General features: G+C 40.7%; 1 protein-coding gene across 2 annotated transcripts in view; it reads right to left on the reverse strand.

Moving 5' to 3' along the window:
• LOC116310268 (fibronectin type III domain-containing protein 5-like) overlaps window positions 1–25,076 on the reverse strand; it is a 78,165-nt gene that overhangs the window by 40,470 nt on the left and 12,619 nt on the right. Inside the window, exon 1 of one of the 2 annotated variants that reach the window (XM_031727030.2) lies at window positions 1,502–2,328. The exons of the other annotated variant lie outside the window; for it this stretch is intronic. Within the exon in view, the coding sequence (XP_031582890.1) occupies window positions 1,502–1,586 (85 nt within the window). The 5' untranslated portion in view covers window positions 1,587–2,328. Of the gene's footprint in view, window positions 1–1,501; window positions 2,329–25,076 lie in introns of those variants that run through there. 2 annotated transcript variants of the gene reach the window in all.

A 25,076-nucleotide genomic window follows, 5' to 3' on the forward strand; every position in this document is an offset into this window, starting at 1 on the left:
AACAAATATTTTTACACAAAGCTATAACCAGGTGTAATATCACCTGCTGCTTCAAAGTCATGAATCAATCTTTTTAAAATAAGATGCCGGTCGCTTCCTGAAGTGCCTCTGTCTGTGATTTATGGTGAAGGAGGGAAAAAAGGCTTCCTCCCGCAGCTGTTTGTCATGACTGGAAATCTGCATTTAAAATTAATGGGTGGCAGAGAGCAGGAAAATGAAGCGTGGTTGATGAGCTCCCGTAAAGACATGACGTCTGTGACGTGAGCTGAGCAGGTAAAGGCCGTTTGGGGGGGATATAAAGACACAGCAGCTCATTGGATAAATCGATACAGAACCTTGTAAGCACAGATTAGCTGCTCTTTGGTATTCATCCAAATAGAAGCATGTTAATTCGGTGCTATTTGCCAAAGGCTACTTTGGACTAAACCTCACGGGAAGGCGCAGAGGAGGGGGGATGTGACCAGTGGTCTGGGTGATTTAGGTGCATTCCTGCAACAGCTAATTAAACAGAGCAAAGGAGGAATGAGAGAGAGAGAGATTGCTTTGAAATTCTAATCCCCTGATAGGGATTCAATTAAGGTTGGGGCACTTTTACAACAGCTGTTAGTCTAGTTGAAATATGAGGCGTAAACAGAGCGCAGCAAACGCTCCACTCACCTCAAATCAAACAGGTGGACACACAAAGCAGTGAGTCAATGTAGAGTCGCACCGCTGTCACATATTTAAAGCTGTAGATGATAACGAAATATTGATCATCTTTCCGGGCCAACAGCTTATTATTACTGCATATACTGCCAGTTTTTACAGGCTAACATCCAGGTTTTCCCTCTTTTATCCCACACGGTATTTACACTGATGGTTGTTATTTGTGTTTGGCATCTTTGCAAACTTTTTCAGTTTAAAAATGATGATGTGTGGGCTTTCAGCTGTCCATTTTCTGTGCAGAACACCACGTGAACAGTATCGATCATACAAAAGAATGAAAATAAAGAAAAATAAAAGCTTTTTGTGCAAAATGCAGACCTAGTGCCTGCACACTGGACTCATTCTCTTCCTATTTCTTCTTTTATCACGATTAACACACACACATATACATATACATATATATGGTTTTTTGTTTTTTAACACTGCATTTAAATCACCATTCCACTTCTTACTTCTTATCAGTCAGACGGAGGTATTTCGAGAGCCAAAGCAAGACGAGGCTCTTGTCCTTGCTCAGATATAACAAGGACATCAGGCTCTTTTTAAAAATTCGATGTTTTTCCAATGGAGTTTTGAATGGAGCGTGATTAAAAAAGACAAAGCTGCTTCAAATTAGCTTAAATGGAGAGAAACAGCGTGGTAGCCATGTGTTCAAACACCTGTGTCCCATCATGCCGCAAAATGTAATCATTATGTGAGTTATGCCAGCTGTTTGTACCAATCCTGTCACAATTTCCTAAAGTTTCTTATATTTAGATTAAATATGAGACACAGAGAAGGAAAACGGGACACTCACTTCCTCCGACCATCCCCGGGGTCTGCCAGCAGGCCAGCAGGAGCAGCAGCATCAGCCCGAGATCCAGGTGAAGAGACACGGTCATAACCTCCTCCTGTGTCTCCACGCACAAATACGCACACACCACCACCACCTCTGGCTCCTTCTGCACGCCTTCTTCTCTTCCTCACCTTCTCACCTCCTTTACCCCACCTCCCCCTGCTGCTTTTTTACTGAAGGTCTCGCCACGGGGTCACCACTGTTTCTACATCACCCGTCATCTTCTGCTGCTGCTGGTGGTGGGCACAGTTTTGCCAGACCGCACTGGTCGGACTCCCAACTTGCGCGAAGTAGGTCAGTAGGTGTGCAGCCTAAATCCCAGCCTCTGCTCTCTCACCGAGGGCACGGAAAAGCGCAGAGCGGAGCCGGGAGGAGCAGGAGAAGGTGGAGGGGGTGGGAGAAGCTAACAGGTAGTCTCCGTGTCTTGCGGTTTCTGGTTAAATGTCGGAGATTTCTCCGCAGCAGGTGGAAGGTCGGAGCTCGGTCATTTATGAGGAGAAACTGCGCTCATTCGGGGTTCGTGTGGATACATAAGAGGACGGTGGGGCTGATGCCGAGGCTCCCGACGTCTCTCACAGGAGGACGCAGGAGCCCAAAAGGTGGTCCCGTCTCATCCGGAGAACCGCAGGCTGGTTTAAAAATCTGGCAGATTGCGGGGAACCTCCGAGGATCAGAAAATATCTGTGTGTGCGTGTGTGTGTGCAGGAGCTTCAGCCGGGAACTCCTCAAGTCAGCCGCAAACACAGCCGATCTGCACCGACACAAATCCTGTCACTACACAGAGCATGGAGGATGATGAGGATGAGGAGGGGGAGGAAGGAGAGCGAGAGAGGGAGGGTGGGAGGGAGAGGACGAAGAGGTGGGTTTCTGTTCGCGGAATAACCTGCATGCTGCTAGAGACGAGCGCTCTGAAGTGCCAACTGTTGATTATGTAATAAGCCTCGCAGCACTGATCTGAATTCATTCCTTCAGAGATCAACAAGTACAGCCACGAGCCCATCTGCCTCTGACTGGTTTTAAACTGGGTGCTGTTTAACCCTCAATTCAAGTTACAGCCTCCCAGTGGTCTGTGACTCATACTCACTGGTTTTCTATTCGAGCTATAGCTGCCGTTTTGTTACCTTTAGCCATAGCCTGTATATAAAAGATGGACATAACCACTGAGGACTGTCAGAATTTTCAAATAGTTGTTAACTTATTTAAAAAAAAAAAAAATAAGAAAAGAAATATCATTTGTGGAACTATTTTTTTTTTTTTTCTCTTAAGCTATACACTCACTGGCCACTTGATTAGGTACACCTTGCTAGTACTGAGTTAGACCTTCTTTTGTCTTCAGAACCACCTTAATTCTTTGTGGTATAGATTCAACAAGGTGCTGAAAACATTCCTGGGGATTTTGAGATTGTAGCATCACACAGTTTAATGCAGATTTGTCAGCTGCACATCACAAGGCAGGATGGATCCATGTTTTCATGTTGTTCGTGCCAAATTCTAACCATATCATCTGAATGGTATTAGAACAGGTGATGTCTTTGTAGTCTTCTATTGCCTAACTTTGGTGAGCCTGTGTGAATTTTAGCCCCAATTTTCTGTTCTTAGCTGACAGGAGTGGCATCTGGTGTGGTCCTCTGCTACTGTTGAGATGCTGTTCTCCACACCTTGATTGTAACAGGTGGTTATTTGAGTTACTGTTGCCTTCCTATCAGCTCAAATGGTTTATTACCTATTCAGGTTGTGTATCATGTTTTTAAAAAGCACCTAAGCAACTATGTACTTCTTTTCAAAAGTAATTAGTTACTTTAATAATCAGTAAAGAAACTGGATTACGTTTTTGGAGAAGTAATCAGTAATTAGTAATTAATTACTTTTTCAAGTAACTTGACCAACACTGTTGGTTAGTGAAGTCCAGTTTTGAAGCTCCAGCTGAGTGTCTTACTCGCCCACTGGCTGATGACTCATAAATGACAAGTGATTAGCCAATACAGAGGCTGTACTACCAAGTATTACTACCAAGACTTACTTCTAGAAGCGCTTTGGTATAAGAAACTCACTGACACCAAACCTCTTACTATTCTACAGGAAATGAATTTGTGAGATCTGCCTGTTTGCTTTCTTTTTTACATAAAACACAACAAATATGGTTATTTTTCTTTATATGATGAGTTGATTATTGCCAGCTGCCTTACAGCCACTAATGTGATGGAGTAATAATAACTTGCACCAGGTTTTCAGCATTTTCATGACTTTAGAAGCAGTTTCGACAAACAAATATGAGAAAAAATAAAAGAACACGTGCAAGTGTGCTGCACAATGTTTGAATCACACGTTATGCAAACAGCCCTAACCCTTTTATAAAGCAATACTGAACAAAAATAGCACAAACCATTTAGTGATTTTCTAAAATGTAGTATGGATTTAATGACTTGAAATACTTTTCAACACATGAACGCATATTAAAGCTTGCACAGAGGAAGACAGAACCCACGAAACTGCACCATTATGTCTCACAGTACCGACTGTAGTTAGGCAAATATAGTTTCTCATTGATATGCTGGTTTTTCACGGGCCACAGAATTGTCCTTTAATATTTTAACCACTACTCTAAAGCGACTTGGGGTTTGTTATTAAGAGCTTTATTTCAATTATAAGTCTCTTGAGATACATTATGTACAATTCAGAATAGTTTTTTCTTTAAAAGATTTACTGAAAAAAATGACGTAACTACATAGAAATACTATAATTCCGTGTTGCATGATTATAGAATTACACTATAAAGCCATCTCATTGTAACAATGTTATCCTAAAACTGTAAGTAGAAAAAAAGCTGCCTTTACATAAGCTAACTATGGGAGGTAGAGCTGAGTATACGGACATATATGGACTTCCTTCTGCAATATTACATTGAAGCTTTAGTTATGGCAGCTATGAAGCTGTAAAACCTACTCAGTAAACAGAGTGCATGCCTCTCAGCCCTCTGCAAAGCCTTTATATCACAATTATGGTTCTTCCCAGATGTTGGATGGTGTCAGAATAAAGTTAGCTCGATATGTTTACACGGTCTTGACTTTGTTCAGACTCATAACTGACTCGAAGTGAAGCAATCGATATTTTCAGCTGATATTTTAATTTTCTTTTGTATACATTAACTTTAGTGTAGTTACTGAAGCTTTACCTTCAATATGTGAATATTTATGAGCTTCAGGCTCTGAGTACATTGGGAAGGTTCAAAATTTGGTGCTTTGTCTTTATTACCTGCACCAAGTCATTGGTCATTCTGTCTGTAAATATGAGAGCAGAAAACCTGTACAGGAGGTCAAAAACTTTGTCAATTAAAAAAAAGAAACTGTTCAAACATGCATATAAACAATGTCAGCAAGAATGTGAAAAGACTTACAAGCAAAGCTCTTATTCATAATTACATCACTTTGTGTGAAAACGTGCATATTAAAGCTGTTAGATTGTTTGACCACACCTTGATTGCTTCATACCTGTGTCGCGGGTCTAAATACTTGTGGACCCAGCAGTGAAATACCTCTCTAATAAAGTGTTCTCACACTGTGGTGAAGTATGCTTTGGAGTCTATTGCTGAGACAGGTACTTGCAAAATGCACCAAAGACTTGAATCCTAGTGAACAGATTTGGGACAAAAGCTTCATCTGAAGCGAACCTCTGGAAACAGTTGGAAACTATTTGGAACTCAATTAAAAAAAAGAAACTGTTCAAACATGCATATAAACAATGTCAGCAAGAATGTGAAAAGACTTACAAGCAAAGCTCTTATTCATAATTACATCACTTTGTGTGCAGGATCTAGGACTGAGCAGTGCATATTAAAGCTGTTAGATTGTTTGACCACACCTTGATTGCTTCAGTTGAAATCCACTGTGGAAAATAACCGAGGCAAAGACGTGAAACCTGTGTCGCGGTCTAAATACTTGTGGACCCAGCAGTGAAATACCTCTCTAATAAAGTCCTTGTTTAGATGCTGTAGGGCAGCAGCTGTCTGTTCTGACAGCCTTCACTCGTCATTTATCCTGAGCTGAAGATTTCGATTTTTAGCACTGCGAGAGATACTTCACTGCAAAGCTACACAGGTTGACATTTTCAACATAACTTATTGATTCGAGATCAAAGGCAGCGCGAGCTTTTCTGGGATCAAACAGAGTCAAATGTCTTAAAAACCTCAGAAAGGGTGAACTAAGGAGAGATCTGAAAGTACACGTGTATTATACAGGGAAACAGCATGAGAATCAGACTGCTCACCAGTATTGGGAATGAGCCACATCCTGTTTGAAAAGTGAAATTCATGTACTCAGCTGCAGATAAACCCTTCTTCCTACTAATAATTCAAGAAGTCTTTCTGCTCGTGTCTTCTTAGTCAGTCTCCAGCAGTTCATCCAAACTGCTTCAAAGTTGTACTGTACCAGTGTACCTGCACATGTGGCGGACAATAAAGGTGATTTGATTTGATTTGATTTGATTCATTTATCCTGAGTGGGGACAACAGTCAAATGTCTTAAGGGTGAACTAAGGAGAGATCTGAAAGTACACGTGTATTATACAGGAAACAGCATGAGAATCAGACTGTGTTGAGTCAAGAAGTCTTTCTGCTCGTGTCTTCTAGTCAGTCTCCAGCAGTTTGATGTTTGTACAGGAAACAGCATGAGTCAGACTGTCAGTGGGGACAACAAGTAAGTGAAGAGTGATGTTGTCATTTAGACCAAGATGCAGACTCATAAACAGAACTGAATAAAAACAAAGCTTTATTTGGGAGAGCAGAAAGTCCAAAGGCAGCCAGTAACAGAACCTGACAAACTCAAACTGGAAAACACCGGAGGAAAGACCAACAGAGAGCAAACAGTGAGCACAGCAAGGAACTTATGGCAAACTTTATATATACTGAAGGTTAGTCAGAAGCACAAGACACAACTGAGGAAAACGGGTGAAGTTAATCAGCCATAATTAGACCGGGGATGAAAACTAAATACAAAGCACACCAAAAGACTATCAAAGTAAAACAGGAAGTAACATAACAGAGGAATGCCTAACATGAGACTGAAGCTTAACAGGGAGAACAGGGACAAAGTGATACAAGGACTATGACCATGAACATGACTTAGACAGCAAAGCTAAAACTTAGAAGGCCTGTGAATAAATCACAAAGAAACTAATCGGGTGGCATCTGCTGAAGAATATAAATCTCAAAGTGCCATAAACGATAAGCTAAGAGTTTATGGCACCAAAGTTGGGAGAGCGTGATGCATGATGCCCCTTTTGTCGTACGGCAAACAGTGAGTATAGCCAGACAGCAAAGTGATGGGTAGGTGGAGGTAAATGGCCTGTATTTGTACAGCGCTTTACTTAGTCCCTAAGGACCCCAAAGTGCTTTACACGTTCAGTCATCCACCCATTCACACACACTGGTGACGGCAAGCTACATTGTAGCCACAGCCGCCCTGGGCCGCACTGACAGAGACAAGGCTGCCGGACACTGGCGCCACCGGGCCCTCTGACCACCAACAGTAGGCAACGGGTGAAGTGTCTTGCCCAAGGACACAAGGACCGAGACTGTCTGAGCCGGGGCTCGAACCGGCAACCTTCCGATTATAAGACAAACTGTCAACTCTTGAGCCAAGATCGCCTAGCAAAGACGTGCGCTTGCTCACTAGCAAGAGGCCGTTCATGTGTTGTTTAGTGCTGTCTTGCCTACGTTTCACCTCTTTCTGCATGACCCACATGGAGAGGCATTCGGTAGCGTTAATGTCACTTTCTCAGCGGTGAGACATAAGAAAATCTCAATGTTTAAAGAGTTAATATGAAAGTAAACCACCTTGTTTTGCCTGGAATTTAGGCAAAATAAACTTCCAGCTGTGCAGGGTAATGACAGTTAAACATGTAAAGATGGTGATCATTTTTTGAGTGTACATCCCAATTTTGTCATATTGCAGATATGTGCTTTGCCTCGTGCCTTAATGAGCTGGTATGTTGTGTGGACGTGGGGTTACAAATTTCTTTACTTTAATTTTTGGGGAGTTTTCGAGGATTAAGTGAAAGTTTAGTCAAAGATGTTTTATGTCTTAAAGTAACTTAAACTAATTAACGTGACACACAACCAGTGTTTTGCTTTGTTGACAGGAGCCAGGTGAGGTGATTCAGACATCTGCTCACAGTGCCTCCAGGACGCCTCCCTGTGGTGGTTATTTTGAGCCACTGGGAGGAAGACAAAAGTGGGGAAGATCAAAAGCATGCTGCAGGGTTTAAATATCCCATCTGGTATGGGAACGCCCTGGGATCCCCCTGTAAACACTGAATCATCTGCTGGAGAGATTTTTGATCTAAAGAGGCAAGAGAAGACCAGAAAGGGAGGGGGAGAGAGAGCCTGCAGAAGCAACATAGACGAGCATATAAGAGGAAAATATCTGAGGTCAATCAGCAAAAAGAGCCACAGATAAAAAGGCTGCAAGGCCTTCATTTTATGTCTCTACAAAGGATTATTTCACCCCACAAAAGAAGCACATAGTAGCAGTTATTCAGTTGTTCATAACTCCAACTGGACACTTAGGTGCACCTGTTCAGCTGGTGTATATATGTAATCAACCAATCCATGAAGACAACTCAGGGTATTTAGGTACATAGATCAAGACGACCTGAGCATCAGAATGATTAAAAAGGTGATTTAAGTAACTTTGAATGTGGTATGGTTGTTGGTCTGAATATTTCAGAAACAGCTGATCAGCTGGGATTTTCTGGCACTCTTGTCTCTCTCTGGGAGAAGATGTCTTTTTGATGTAAGAGGTCAGAGGAGAATACAAAACTGCTTTAAAGTGTCAGAAAGGCCTCAGTATCTAAAATAACCACTTGTCAGAAGAGCATTTCAAGAACAGCAGAAGACCACACCAGGTGCTCCTCCTGTGAGCTAAGAACACCAAACTGAGGTGTTGGCTAATAACCTTGGACAATAGAAGTTTGGAAAAATGTTGTCTGATCTGACGAGTTTCGATTTCTGCTGCTACAATCAGATGGTAGTGTCACAATTTGGTGTAAACAACATGAATGCATGGATCCATCCTGCCTTGTGATGTGCTTACAGCACATCTGCATCAAATTATATGATGCTACAATGTCAAAATCGCTGAGGAATTTTTCCAGCACCTTGCTGAATCTATGCCGTGAATGACTGAGTCAGTTCTGAAGGGGTCTAGCCCAGTATTACCAGGGTATACCTAATAAAGTGACCAGTGGGTGTAATTCTTCCATAATGAATCAGATTCGCATGCAACAGGGGGTCCAACCGGATAGTAACAAGGTGTACCTAATAAAGTGGCTGGTGACTGTATATGCTGGTGACTGTATATGCTGGTGTGACGTTTTTAATGATGGCGATGTTTCCTACTGAGAATTTGTCTGTTTGCTTGTCCTACAGCTTCTCATAGTTTTTACTGGAACTGGCTCATTGCTGCAGTGAGGATAATGGACAGTTGTGTGAAATACTCCATACGCATGTTTTAAACATTGCAGGCTCTGATTTTATTGTAATTTTCCACTTCAAATCGCTGCGTTGTGATGTTCTGGTGAGAGCCATGACTAAAAAACGCTGAGAACCCAAATCTGCTGCTGCAGAAGCCTCAACTTTGAGGGTTTTTGCACAAACTACTTTAAAAGTGACAGATCTACAAACCTTTTTACCATAAGCCACATTCAATCTTTCTGTCACACACATTCACGCTCCGATGGATGCATCAGGGGCAGTCTGGGGGTTCAGTATCTCACCCGAAGACACTGACATCCAGACTGGAGGAACCTGGGGATCAAAACCGCAGCCTTCTGATTGGTAGATGGCCTGCTTCCTTCACTCTGTATTGAATAAAAGATTATGGGTTTGGATGTTTTGGAGTTGGCTGATGTGACAAAGGTTCTCCAACTTCTCTAACAACCGCGCTCATCACAGTCTATTAAAAACACAGCTGCTTTATTAAAGATGTGATGATGAGCTCTGCTTTTCCATTTCTGCTCCCGGGAGGACTCACTGGCAAAAATTAAGCTTTACTTTCTTATTTATGGCAAAATGCAAATGTGTGTTTCAGCTGCGTGGAAAAAAAAAAGCAGAAGGGAAGAGCCCTTAAGTGAGTATGCAGAGTAAAAGGATTAAAGATGCCTCTGGTTTGACTGTTACACAATGCAGGGTAAACTTATTTGACACATTTTAAGCCGATTTTTGGCTTTGAATATTTAAATTTGACCTAATTTTGTTGAAGCTTCTTTTCAGTCAGGCCTAAAAATTAAAGATGCACCAAAGAATTTAATTATTTTGCTTCCTGAATATATTTCCATGCAGCTCTTAATCACTTTGGCAGGTTTTGTGTGTTTGTGCTGGGATAATTAAATCTGAATAATAGCAATGACAGTACATCCCTCCTTTGACTTTAATGCCCATGGGTCATTAATGGCAGATTTTGGGTGAGCTTTAAATCCAGATGAAGGTGCACAGCAGTGGCACGCTCTTGTTTACTCCTGCAGCATTTCAGTGTATCCATTCTGTCCACCAAGGGGCGCTAGCAGCCTGCACTTAATCATTTGTCCTTTGGCAGTGCCAAGATTATGAGTCAACCAACTTGAAATCATGTTTTCCTTCAGCACAGCACAGAAATCCAGTGAAGAGAGGCTGGTTCATGAAGGCCAAGCCTCATCGCACAATAGGATTAGCCAGAGGATTTGTCGACACTATACAAGTAGGAAATGGAAAGAAGAGCCGAGGACTGAAGAAGACAGAAAAAAAAAAGCAAAATCATTCGACGGGAAAGTGAGCTGAAGGAAAGGTCTTTAGTTTTACAGATATTTTGTCAAGAATCTGACCTGATTTGAGGATGCACCGAATTTCAATTTAATCCACAATAACTGTCAACTATTATATTTAAGAGTGAAATATTAGCATTGTTTCAACATTGCACACATAATTATATTAAAAAAAAATATGTGTGCAGACTGGCAGACTGTTTTCCCATCAACATGCACTTGTAATTTCATTGGTTTAATTAATTTGCTTAAAAATGAATTTGAGTGGTAGCATTAATGTTACTTTTTAGGTATTTTTTTTTTTCATTATTTCATTCAATTCAGTTTAATTTATATAGCTCCAGTTCACAATAACATTCATCTCAAGACACTACAGTGTTAGAGAGATAAGTCCAGTAATTAAATGACCACTATGAGCAAGCACTTGGTGACAGTGGGGAGTAAGAACTCCCTTTTAACAGAAAGAAATGTCCGGCAGAAGAGGGTGAGGGAAAAGAGAAGGAAGAAAAAGAGAGCATAGGTATGTGTGGACAAGAAACAAACCATGGGAGAGAGAAGGCACATTCTGATGGCAATAAAGCAAAACTAAGGGATGGTTCAGCCCTAACTATATACTTTATCAAAAAGGGAAGTTTTAAGCCTAATCTTAAGATTAGAAAAGTGTCTGTCTCCTGAATCCACATTGGAAGCTGTTTCCATAGAAGAGATACTTCCATAGAAGGATTTCAAATAAAATTTTGGATTTTAAAGGGATCTAATGAAGCTATTATGACAGAAATACACTCACTGGTGACTTTATTAGGTACAACTTGCTACTACTGGTTTGAACCCCTTCAGAACTGCCTTAGTTCTTCATGGTATAGATTCAACAAGGTTCTGGAAATATTCTGCAGAGATTTTGACACAATAGCTTCACACAGTTTGATATAGATTTGATGGGTCTATACTTTCAAGCTGTTTATGCTAAATGGTGACTCTACCATCTGAATGTTGACCAGGCAAAATTTTTTCAACCTTATATTAATCCAGTTTTTATGAGGCTGGGTGAACTGTGGCTTTAGCTTCCTGCTCTTAGCTGACAAGAGTAGTTCTCAGTGTGGTCTTCTGCTACTGTTGAGATGCTCTTCTGCATACCTTGGTTGTCACAAGTTATTGTTTGAGTTGCTGTTGCCTTCCTATCAGTTCAAAGCAGTCTGACCATTCTTCTCTGATATCAACAGAAAACTGCCGGTCATTGAATTTTTCTGTTTTTTGAATCATTCTCTGTAAACCCTGGAGTTTCTGAAATACTCAGACAAACAACCATGCCACATTTAAAGTCCCTTAAATGATCTTTCTTCCCCATTCTGATGCTCAGTTTCAAGTTCAGCAGGTCATCTTGACCGTGTATCGACACCTAAATGCACAGTCTCTACCATGTGACTAGCTGAATAGATGTTTGCAGTTGAACATGTGTACCTAATGAAGTGTCCAGTGAGTGTATCATTCTAGTCCCTGTTAATACTATTGCTGCTATTGCTTGCTTTTTGAAAAGCAGCCTGATAATAATACATAACAGTAATCCAGCCTACAAGTAATAAATGCACGAACTAGTTTTTCAGCATAACTCCGAGACAGGATGTTTCTAATTTTAGCGATATTGCGCAGATGAAAGAAAACAGTCCTCTCTCTTTGTTTTATGCACAAGGACATATCCTGGTCAGACATGACTCAAAGATTTCTCACAGTGCTACTGGAAGCCAAGGCAATGCCATCTAGAGGATTCAGGATTAAAATCTATCCAATATTTGCTTAAAAATATCACCCAAATGCTAAAGGTTCAGCATAAAATACAAGGTAAACACAGTGTATAAACATTTGTTTGTATGTTTTTAACATATTAAATGCAAAACTAGTTCATGACAATGACTTATTAAAAATACCCCTCTGTCAGAAAAGCACTGTGCTGAAGGGTTCATTCCCATTCTTCACAGCTCAGCGGTCTGGGCCACCTCAAAGAAACCCTCAGAGATGTGAATGCAAATAATAATAACACATTAGAAACAACATCAAGAACTACGCATCACAAAGCCTCCCTGCTGGGGTTTAATAGATAAATTAATGCTCTTATTTAAAGATCGCCCTCACTTGATTTTGGCTTCTTGATTTGCCTTCTTATCTTATTTTTTCCTGTATTTTACACATTTATGCAGCCAGCACAAATCAGAAACCGCCCACTCGAGGAAAAAAAACTGCTGGATCTTTACTGGAGGGCGAACAGAAACGCTTGAAATTACAAGGCCTAATTTATTTATTTTTTCTCTATCCTTTGCTAATGATGAAAGCCAGCCATGCGTGGACTAAGTGAGCAGCTCCGCATATGGTGCTGCAGCCATGAGGAATGTCAGTTTTAGTGGGCAGCAATCGTCTGCGTGCCCGTCCTGCATGATTCACCACGCTGCTTCAACATGATCTGCAAGAATAAAAGAAATCGATTGATGAGGTGGAAACCTGAAGTAGACACTGTCCAGAACTTTATGTTGTCAGAAATATAAATAAATGAGGCTTTTATCTCCATAGCAGCATTTTATCCACACATAGGGGAACCAGTTATAATGTCATACAGGCATGAGTACCAAACAGCTCATCTGGCCCGATCTCAGCTACAGCTACCTCATGCAAACATTAATGTCACCCCCTTATGCTGAGCTTTAATATCGGTTAACTGTGCACTTTTGTTGATTGCCTGTTGTAGATGGTGTAGATGTAGAAAGAATTTCCTACATAAAACAACCTATGAAAAGAGCTCGTAAGTGCCATTTACAGCAGTTCCATTATATTCAAGAGAAAGCCAACATTAGTATCGACGATCATACTGTTAACTATTAATATTTTTATTTGACTGATATGATTCCCATTTTGCTGTTTAGAGCTGCTGTTTTTAAGTAGATTTATAAATAAATCTGATACAGAAATATGTACTGTAGAGGTGAAACTTGCAGCTTGTAACGTACACTTTTTCTCAAAGAAACAACATGGTCTGGTTAGTCGCCACAGTGGGTAGCTCTGCATGGTTGATTTGGCAGATTTTTATATACCAGATGCTCTGCCTGATGCAACCCTGAAGAGATTTGTCTCTTCGCCCAGGATCAAACCGGGAAAAATGATATTCTTCATACCTTGTGTCGTTTCTCTTCTTCTCCAAACCTTTTCTTCCCATCGTTCTGCTGCAAGTTCATCTTATTTTTTAATATGTCCAAATAATTTATTACTTCATTAATGATTATAACTATGCAGGCTTTCAAAATCTAAACTGATCTTCTTGTTCTTGAGTGCAACCAGTGGTTTGCATTCCACTGTGTTTCCATTCAAGAAGGCGTCTCTTCATTGTAAGCCTCGACAATGATACCCCTGCCTGCTCCAGAGTGTTCTTGACTTGGCTAGCTGTTGCGAAGATTATTAACCGTGTAAATAATTCTGTCATCATCTGCTTTAGTTTTCTTCTTTGGTCTTTTAGTCCTTTTGGTGTTGCTAAGATGGCTAGCGCACTCTTTTTTAAAAGGAACCAGCCTGTTGCTTTGGAAACACACACAAGTTTTTGTTGTCTATCATTTTCAGATTTTCAGTCTAATGATGGCCTCCCTCACTTGCATCGGCATCTCTCTGGACCTCATATTGAGAGTACAGAACAGCTACCAAATGCAAGTTTGTCATGGAATAATTAGGCTAATGATCTCAACTGGCTCTCAACTTTGGGGTAACTACGGTGGACTGTGTATAACTATGGCTGTAATTCCTAAAGAGTAAATGCAGGGATGTCAAACTCATTTTACATTGTGGGCTACATACAGCTGGACCAGTGAAACTCCTTCTGTCAGGGTAAAGTTTTTTAACTACGCATTTAATCCCTGACAAGTGCAATATCAACAGTATATTTCAGTTTTTATTCATGATAAGAAAATGCCATTGTAGTAAATTATTGTAATTATAAAAGATTTAGTTAATTCACGGAAAATTACCTTTTTTTAAAACTTTAGACCCTTTGTTTAAAAAGAGCTACATTTTTAATGACTATTTTTTCATGTAATTGTTTATCTGTTACTCATTTACTTTGGTTTAGTATGAATGGCAATGATGGAGGTCTTTATCCGTTCCAAAGCTCTAGTCTTTGCTGAGTCGATTCTGTCCCTTCTCCTTAAGTTTGAGTTAATGCGATAGTTTTCTTAAACCCCTTAAATTAAGGCTAAAAGTCTACACTTCAAACAATCCACTGTGGTGGTGTACAGAAGCAAAAAATGGTGGCATTGTGGACCAAACTCTCTACAGGTTTATGTTGGCTGTCGAAACAGCAGGTACCAATGCAAAGCAGCAGTGATGACATCCCAGAGGGAGAGATGAATGAGACATTTTGCAGTTTAAACAGACTTCAAAATGAGAGGGTGTGTTTTGTATGAGGAGAGAAGCGTGTGTGACGTGGTGTAGCTGCTTGAGCTGGCTTGCAGGCTTTTGCTCCATTCAACTCAAAAAAATGTGCAACGAGTTTGAGCCCATTATTATCGTGACCTTCATATTGGAAGTAGAGTTTCAGCGCCACTCCAGCTTCATTAAGCCAAACTAATTCACCCAAGTGACTCATCTTCATCTTGCCTGACACTAAACTGTTCATATCTGTCCGACTATCAAACATCCCCTAATCTGGTCTAATCTATGTTTAATACCTCAAACCAGGATTTCCTTCTGCTGCTTTGGTTGTATAGATTTTGATCAAAATCCTCAAATCTGCCAGGCGCTCTGATCTAAATGTGCTTGCATGGATTTGTGATCCCTGAGAAACACTTCCCATAAACATTTAATACTTCATATAAACTGTGCACATGTTTGAGGTATTTCCCAGCACACCTTCTGCTGGCTCTGGTAAATGCAGAAGAGCGCGCGCGCACACACACACACACACACACACACACACACGCACATACACACAGGCCCTTTGCATACAGTATGGAGACACTCAGACGTGCACCCACACGCTAACAGTGACACTTCCAGTATATTCAGGGCATCAAGGCTTCAGTCCTACTGACACCCAGGGGAACTTGTGTCCTTTGTCAAAGCAACTGGTTCTGTCGCAATGGCAGCTTCAGCTAGAAGGCAGCCAGACTGTGTGTGTCTGTGTGTTTGTGTGTCTGTGTGTGAGTGCGTGTGTGTGTGTCTGTGGATAAGAGACACTATGAAGGTGAAATAACTGTATGTGTGCTGTATTCGATTGGCAGGTCTACAGTAACACCTACAAACCCAATCTGCATAAAATGCAAATGCAAAAGTGCTCTCAGCTGCCAGGTTTGATTAGCATGTGAGCTACAGCTGCTGCTCGGCTAGTGCTTAGCAACAAGAACAGAGACAAGATGCATCAGCACTTAATCTCTTATCCTGAAAACATTTTCCCGGCAGGGACTGCAGCCAAAAAAGGAAAACAATTGCTGTATGTCAGAAACGTCCACATTTAATTAGAAAGAGCCACTGAGAAAACACTTATCAATAATCTGGAGTCATGGAGCAGTGCCAAATCTTACATCACGCCAGCATCCAGCATCCTAAGGTTAAATCAGTGGTTTTCGTTACAGTTCCACCGTAATTAAAAAAAAAAAAAAAAAATCCATTATACCCTTTATAATTTAAGACGCGATTTGCTTCATTCTGTCCTTTGCTTTGTCACCTTTTTCTTCAACAGCTACTAACTAAAAATCCCAAAGTATACACAGGAGAGTGCATCTCCCTGCAGTCCATCATTGTAGGGTCTTTACCTTACAAAATAAAGTGCCTTGAGGCACCTGCTGTTGTGTTTTAGAGCTAAATAAACCTGAATTTTCCTACACGAGTACAGTGTGAAACACTAAATTTAACAGGATTTGGTCAAATGAAATTGACTTGATTGGTACGCATTCAGTTTACAGCAAGCATATTTTCCTTAATGATTAATTATTTGAATAAATAAACCTTTAATTTTATACCCAAAAGTTGATTCTGTTCATCTGGACGTAGCATTTTCAGTGGGAGAAATGTTTCGTCACTCATCCAAGTCACTTCTTCAGTCTCAGCTGACTGCAGGTTTCCCCAACCTTATAAACAGTACATTTGCATAATGACTGAAACTAGCACCATTGAAAGAACAATGGGCTGGGAGGTCAGTTCCTTGATCAATAATATGCAAATTCTCATGACAATTGATCAACAACCACTGATCAAAGCTCATTGATCAAAGACCACTGATCAATGACCATGAGTACAGAGAGTTGGCCTGTCAAGGAGGCCATTTTTATGAGATTGGGGAAACCTGCAGTCAGCTGAGACTGAAGAAGTCACTTTTTGGGGATTTTCCTTACCTGGATGATTCAGCATGCATCAGGACTGTAATTCCCACGTACTAGGTTCAAAACACATGGGGATCTTTTCAGGCACCGGCACCAAGGCTGTGGAACTCTCTTCCATTGTCTTTACGCTGTTTAGACTCCATTGACTCCTTTAAAGAGCAGCTGAAGATATTTTTATACAAATGAGCTTTTAATTAACTTTTTCATTGTTTTATATTATTTTATTTATATTTCTGGTTTTATTGTGAAGCACTTTGTGATTTTTATCTGTGAAACGTGCTATATAAATACATTTTACTTACTACTTACTTACTTATATTTCAGTGATATTTTACTCAAAATTATGGCTTTGTTTTTAAAGGCAGGAGAAAGCACAGTCAAGTGAACATCTTCCAGTCGTTGCTCAATTGAGAGAATCTCTCTTAGTCCTCAATCCAGCAGTTTAAAACAAAATGGATTACCAATGACCCACATCCACCCAAAATGACGCCGTCTTCTGTCAAAGTTCTTCTAGTACTTCTTGGGGTCTGGTACTTGAAATTCTGTATGCAGCTCTTCTCCCCAACTCCATTGGCTCCTGGTGGCCACAAGTATGGTTGGCAGATGACTCACAGTCTCAAGGTGAAATTGGACTCAAGAGATTTAAGATGCTGCGGTCGCCTGTAGTAATTGGAATCTGGGTTTTGGCACAGCTCCTTCTTTGTGACAGATTTCACTAAGCGACAGCCAGCAATCTCTAAAGACCACTCGACAACAGGTCAGGGAATACACATTTTTCCTAACGTCGCTGACTGGTCTCTAGGCCTGTGTGAATACAGCTTAGGCAACTGCTTTTTAACTCTTTACCTCTCGGATGCCTACAAGTGCTGAACTGAGTGGTTTCTATCATATAACATACTTAGAGAACACAATGACTGAGTGTGCATCAGAGGTTCGTGAGGGTGATCAGATTATTAGGGATCCCTTGGAAAAATCTGGAATCTGTTCCAATGCTGTCAATCCACGTCTTTATAGATATGTGGTGAGATGTCAAAACTCGTCATTAAGGGTACAGGGGAGTTTATCAAATGCCTCCTTTATAAATAGAATAGAATAGAATAGAATAGAATAGAATAGAATAGAATAGAATAGAATAATCCTTTAATTGTCCCACAAGGGGAAATTTGGTTGTAACAGCAGCCAGAAAGACACATATACAAACAAACAGTACACAGGACACAGAACAGAAACATACACAATTTTTCTTACATATTTACATTAAGGACAATGGTTACTATATACAGAGAGTACTGTACAGTTATTAAATTAAATATAAATAACTACAGATAAGAGGCAAACCAGGTTGTAGTGCGAATCGGTTAATTAACTTATTGCAGTTACAGCGCAGATGTAAACATCTGTTTGTTGGGAGCAGCTCTGATTGTACAGTCTGACAGCTGCAGGGAGGAAGGACCTGCGGAAACGCTCCTTCATGCATCTAGGGTGCAGCAGTCTGTCACTGAAGGAGCTCTGCAGTTCAGCAACATTTCCATGCATGGGGTGGGAGACTCTGTCCATCAGAGATGTTATTTTGGCCAGAGTCCTTCTGTCTCCCACCACCTGCACTGGGTCCAGGGTGCATCCCAGAACAGAGCTGGCCTTCCTGATGAGTTTATCCAACCTCTTCCTCTCAGCTGCCGATAAACTGCTGCTCCAACATACCACACTGTAAAAAATGACAGATGCCACCACAGAGTCATAGAAGGTCTTTAAAAGTGCTCCCTGTACTCCAAATGACCTCAGCCGCCTCAGCAGGTAGAGTCTGCTCTGACCCTTCCTGTAAAGAGCATCAGTGTTGTGGCTCCAGTCCAGTTTATTATTCAGGTGAACACCCAGGTACCTATAAGAGTCCACTATCTCAATGTCCACTCCCTGGATGTTCACCGTGTCAGTGTGGTGGGTCTGCGTCTCCGAAGTCCACCACCAACTCCTTGGTTTTTCCGGCGTTGATCAGCAGGTGGTTCTGCTGACACCAGTCAACAAAGTCTAGAGTCCACTGTCTGTACTCTGAGTCGTCCTCACCTGTGATGAGGCCGACTATGGCAGAGTCGTCAGAGAACTTCTGTAGGTGGCAGCGTGGGGAGTTGATGGAGAAGTCTGCAGTGTAGAGGGTGAAGAGGAACGGTGGGGGGACGGTGGGGGAAAGAGTAAAGGCTGAGTGCAAGGACCTCTGGAAATGGCCTGCACAAACTCTCTGATGAAGACTGTATTATATTCATGCATTTTGGGATAAACAGAATCCAATCCTATAATACCTGGGATAGGCTCCAACCCCTCCCTGTGACTCTGAATTGGATACGTGGAAGAAAATGAATGGATGGATGGCAAACTAAAATAACTAAATCGTCCATATTCACACATAATAATCTAAAAAACCTAATATTTTGCATGGCCTGTTGTTGTGCTAAGCTAAAGGCAGAATTTAGCCTTGATAACAGCTTGCATTCTTGCTGGCACTGTTTAAGGGGAGAACATGGACTGCTAGATAATCTCTGCAAACCTCCTTTAGCCTTGATAACAGCTTGCATTCTTGCTGGCACTGTTTAAGGGGGAGAACATGGACGGCTAGATAATCTCTGCAAACACACATCTACATACAAACACACAAAGTCTTTCAGCGGGGCTTAAGATTTACAGAGTTGTTTGTAAAAAGTAAATAGAGATCATTTGCTAATCAAACATTACTTGCTTCAATCATTCCTTTGAAAAACTGCTTTTCTAATGTGAAGATTTACTGCTTTTCCTGGTATTCGTTTATAATAAAGAGAATTATTTGATGGAGAAAAAAGGCAATAAATCCGAAGACTTTATTTGGGAAGTACAGAGCAGATAATCAAGAAAATAACTAGCAGATTAAAGGAGAGTTTCTAGCATTTTTTTTTTTTCAAATCCATGCCACTCTGGCTGCTTCAGTCGACTGTACTTGAGGCCCCCGAGGTTGTCTGGAGTGTTTGTGCATTACGGGCCCTCTAACTTTGCTAGCGTCAAAAACTGTCCTTCTGAGGTTCAGTGATGTTCCTTCGTGTGTGTGTGTGGTTGTGTCTCATCTCCAGCCTCTGGCATGATCAGGTCCAATTTCTATCACTGTGCTCTTTGGACGGACTAAGAAAAATGGTTTGCTCTGCCTCTGCAATGCACCAGTCATCCGTCCATTCGCTCATGCATCCTCTGTTCGTCCACCTATAGATCCTTCTGTCCATTGATTTATCCATCATGAGTCCTCTGCGCTTTAAATCATCTCCAGATGTGCATTCTTGTACTGCCTGCACTGCAGCTACCACACCCATAATCCCCTGGCTCATATCACTGCAGTTCAGCACATGGTTGCCCCTTGCAACATCATCATCCTCATCTGATTTCACATCTGCACATACCCCGCATCTTAATGCGTCAGATCTCATCGAATGGCATGAGTCTAAAATCCTATCGGGACTGTTCTGGAGGAGCCCACGTGTCGATGAGTTGTGATGATTAAAATAGATTTCAGTCATAGAGTGTTTGCCGTGACTCAGTACTAATGTTCTGTCCTGTATTACCACCGAGGTAATCCTCGGATTGGAGCAGACACCCTCAGAGAGAGACTGTGCCACTTCCAACGCCTCTGCGTGTCTGCGGAGAGCAGACACACGCTGAAAATGTAAGCAAGGAGCACAAAAATCAACACAACTGCCGTGGTGGTTTTAAAGCTGAGCGGGGCAAGATTTTAATAAGATACTACAATTTTATCAGCACAGGCAAACGATTCATGAATCTGCCCTCAAGAAATGACAAATATCAGTTGAACACCATCAAGGCAGGTTTGCAGTTTAAAACAGTGACTTTGAGGTATTTGATGAAGTCTGATGCTCTGCAAAAATGTGTTTAATGTTATTATACTAGCATTTCCGAGAAGGTAGAAATGTTATAATAGGTGATAAATTAAAGCAGGAATTTCATGTATAATCTTATGCTTGAGAAAAAAGGATGTTTTTCTTCCTTTAAGTCTCAGGAAAAGCTCCAGCAGTAAGGCCTGCTTCTAATTTTCAACCTGTTCACACAGCAAAATATAAAATAGTGTTCATGGAGACAAATTGTGCCCTTTTTTTTGCTTGGAATGAGCGTGAGGACTTAAATCTGTACTCTTCTTAAAAAAGAAAAATCGCCATTTCACGGAGTCAACAAATATACTGATGCAAAATGTTGTTGATGTAAATTTAAAAAAGGAGGGAAATGTCATATCCAGTATCATGGGAAAGTCTTGAGCCATCCTTCATTTCTTCATGTTTTGCTAGGCAAATGGGAAATAGGTGCAACAATTTAATCAAACCTGTGCAAACATACATGGAAATAAAGTATATAAGGTCTGATTTAGACTTCTAACCTATGTAAGTGGCAGATGTCGTTATCAGCAATTACTGTGTGGTCGTGCGCCAGTGTTTTATATGCGGTACCAGCCGAGTGAGGCAAATAAAGTACTGTGACTTTTTCCCCTCCTGGGTAACAACTATTTATTGTTGACAGTGTTTTTTCAAAGGCAAATATATTCGTCCCTGAAGTTTTTCCACTTATTTGTGCATTTCCCTCAGGTCACTTCTGATAATTTTGGCTGTCTCCCTCCAAGTAATTGCTGATGTTCGTGAGTTGATACTATTACTCTTAATGCTAAATTTAACAAATGTAGTGAAAAAGTACCTAAAAATACTCAAGATGAATTGACAGCACTGCATCGACCCAACGTGTGGTTACATCTCTCAGGAGGTGCATGTCAAGTTATGACGTAGAATTTCTGAGTAGTTTGCGGTTACTACATAACAACGTCACCAATTTCATGCTGAAGTGTAAATCCCCAGTAAGTCCAAGACATAAAAACGACATCTAAACTAATTGCCTCCCCAGAGCCCGGACCCCAACATTATTGACGCAGTGTGGGATCATCTTGACAAAGAACAGAACAAAAGGCAGAAACATCCAAAGAAGAGCTTTGAATGTCCTTCAAGAAGCCTGGAGAACTATTCCTGAAGACTACTTATAGAAATGACAAGAAAGCTGCTTAAGAGAGTTCAGACTGTGCTGAAGAATAAAGGTGGTCACACCAAATCAGAGCAGGCAATGTTTTTCTAATCTTCAACTGACCAGTTTTGGTGAGCTTGTGTGAATTTTAGCCTAATACTAATCTAGCATGGTCTTATTAAATTGAACTCTTGTTTTTTTTACCGTTGGTGCATTTTTTGTGTGTGCAGGCGTGAACACAGTAATCGCACTTGCGACCAAAATAACTGCACCGAGACCCCTTTGGGGGAGGTGCTTTCTGTACGGTCCCAACAAACTGGTACTACTATGTGCAATGGTCTGCACAGGCTAGCAACTAGCTGTGAAATGAATGCAAATTCTCAGTGTTCTCCAATAGTCCAGAACACAGCACCATCTTACTGTATTTACTGCTGTTGCCCCCACCTCAAACACATCTGGTCACTGAGAAGAGTGAATATTCTCGGTTTGTAGGGATGCATTTCGGTCTGTTTGGAGTTCACTTGGGTTTTTCTCTGTGTAAAAACTGACCAAACCACACAAAAATGCTACAAGTTTACAAACTAATCAACTGATCTTGACCAGAATAAACAAACTATAGGAGTGAAAACATCCTAAGTTTCCTGTTTGTAGCTCACAGGAGTGGCACCTGATGTGGTCTTCTGCTTCTTCTTCAAGGTTTAATATCCCGTGTGTTCAGAGATGCTCTTCTGCATACCTTGGTTGCAACAAGTGGTTATTTGAGTTACTGTTGAAGAATTCTGACCATTCTCTTGTGACCTCTGACATAAACAAGAAATTTTCTCCTGGAGAACTGGATATTTTCTCTTTTCCAGATCCTTTGCTGTAAACTCTACAGATGGTTGTGTGGGAAAATGCCAGAAGATCAGCAGTTCCTGAAAGTCTCTTAAATCACCTTTTTGCCTCCTTCTGATGCTCACTTTGAACTTAGGCAGGTCATCTGGTTCATGGCTACATGCCAAAATGCACAGAGCTGCTGCCATGTGATTGACCAATTAGATACTGGTGTATTTAATGAAGTGGTCAGTCAATGTAAGTAAAGCTCCGTTGCACCGACTTGATTTTTACATTAAGTGTTTTATAAATAAAAGAACTACTATTTCTTCTTCCAGTAATTTAATTCAGTGTTGATAAGAAATTCTGTGGCATTTAAAGGCCAAAGAAAAACTACAGCAACTTCTTTTGAAGGCCTTAAAAACTGAGGCGACAGTGCTCTCTTTCTAATAAAACCTCCAAACTGTCATGTTTTTTAAACATTTTTAAACAGTTGGGATCCAAAAAAGAGGCAAGAATTTATCCTAATGTTTATCTGCTAAGCAAGTTAGACCCTGACAACTGTGAAGGAGAAAAAAAACGAGCCCTTAAGATGTTGAAGTCTATTTTTATTCATGCTTTTCTCTTCTTCTTTCAAGGTAGACAACATCTGCATTTCCTAAGGGCGTTTTGGTTTTTCTAAAGAGGATATACTTTGATAAGAGATCTGAAGTAATCTGCAGCTTTGGAGTCAAGATAAGGCCACGTTCAAGTGTTGAGAAATGTGCAACTTTGGAAACTTATGAGACCTGTTTTCCATACAAACTCGTGTTCATTGCTAAAATCGCTCCAGGAGATCAAGGTTAATATTTCATTGCATCCCCCTTCAGAAGACAACGAGATGGGAAACAAAGCCTCCCTCCTGACTCTGGTCATCAATGTGTAATATGTTTTCTTTTTCTCCTGTGTGCCATCAAATAAACTAAACTTCCTTACAGATAAATGCCCAACATATCTTGCTTTTGTGTTGTTTTTGAACACTAGTAAAGTATGACCACAGCATTTGAGCCCAGAGGAGTCGCACAAACTCAAAGCTCCTCACCAAACAAAAGTCTATTCATCATCGGTTTTTGCCAGGAGGCAATGTGTACCCATTATGGGCCGCATTGACCACATGAACAGAAAGGGTCAGACAGTATTTTCCATTAGGAGCGTGGAGCAGCTTTAGAGTTGAGGGCGAAGGCTTTTAGAGCATGCTGAACACTTATGAGTGGTTTATTGTTCCCAAGACACAGGAGTGCTCCGGTTAGAGCTATCGGGGATAACTTCTCAACATAAAAGAGGATAGGAGCACATTATAAAAAGGAAATTGGTTCAAAAGGGCTTATATGTTGCTCTTTATGATTGTCATCATTTATGTTTAAGTAAAGCTTCATCTTTATCACCAAACCGTATATCTACTTCTTTTTTTCCCACTACAGGCTTCGAAAAATAATGTTTTAATACCAATAAAATAGGAAATCATGGGAGGTTTTCATGTCCTAACCCAGATTTAAAATATTTCAAGAAAGAGTGGAGAGGGTGTATCAACAGCTCCTGTAACAAATATTTACTGTAATCACTATTTATAAGAGGAAAAAAAGATTCCCAGCATTAATCCACCACCTTGATCAGAATTAGGTTTGAATAACCATCAGAGTAATTTGATTTTGGTGTGACAGAAAGGAACCCTGAAATGGGGAGCCAAAGGAAAGATATGTGGATGGATGGATGGATGGATGGATGGATGGATGGATGGATGGATGGATGGATGGATGGATGGATGGATGGATGGATGGATGGATGGATGGATGGATGGATTGAAAGGACCTTGACATTTGTGATTCTGAGTCAACATCTTAATCTGTTTCATGGATTACAGTGCTGATGGTTCTAGAGGGACCTGGTCCCTAGTTTGGCCTGTTGGTTGATTTTATTAGAACTTATTAGAACTTCCATTAGGCTGCAATCTAAAATGATTCAATTCATATCAGAGAGCCAGTAATATAATGATACATTTTACAGATTCAAGCAGCCAGACAGAATTGAGAAATTGTTTTGAAGAAACCTGTCTGGTTTCTCTGCATTACTGCGTCTTCTCATCATGGAGTTTATCTGTTGAATCTGATAAGCAGGACTAACAGCACTGACAACAGAAGCTTGAAATACAAAAAACCAACACTAAGTGCACCGGTTAAAAAAGGAGTATCAAATCTTACATGGTAACAACAGTAAGACAAACTTACACTTCAGGGGGTAAAATGCTTTGATGTTTATGTATTTGAGTTCTTGGAAAGGGGCTAATGAAAGCAACAACATCAAATTAAAAATTACACTCGCCAGCCACCTCATTATAGATACGTGTTCAATGAGTTGCTGCCATATGATTGTCTAATTAGATATCTGCATTAACAACCAGTTGAAGTTCAAAGTGAGCATCACAATGGCGAAGCAAAGTCATTAAAGTGACTCTGAACGTGGCATGGCATTTAGTCTGAATATTTTAGAAACTGATGATCTTCTGGGATTTTCCCACA

This window comes from Oreochromis aureus, linkage group 23 (genome assembly GCF_013358895.1).
Source record: "Oreochromis aureus strain Israel breed Guangdong linkage group 23, ZZ_aureus, whole genome shotgun sequence".
NCBI lineage: Eukaryota > Metazoa > Chordata > Actinopteri > Cichliformes > Cichlidae > Oreochromis > Oreochromis aureus.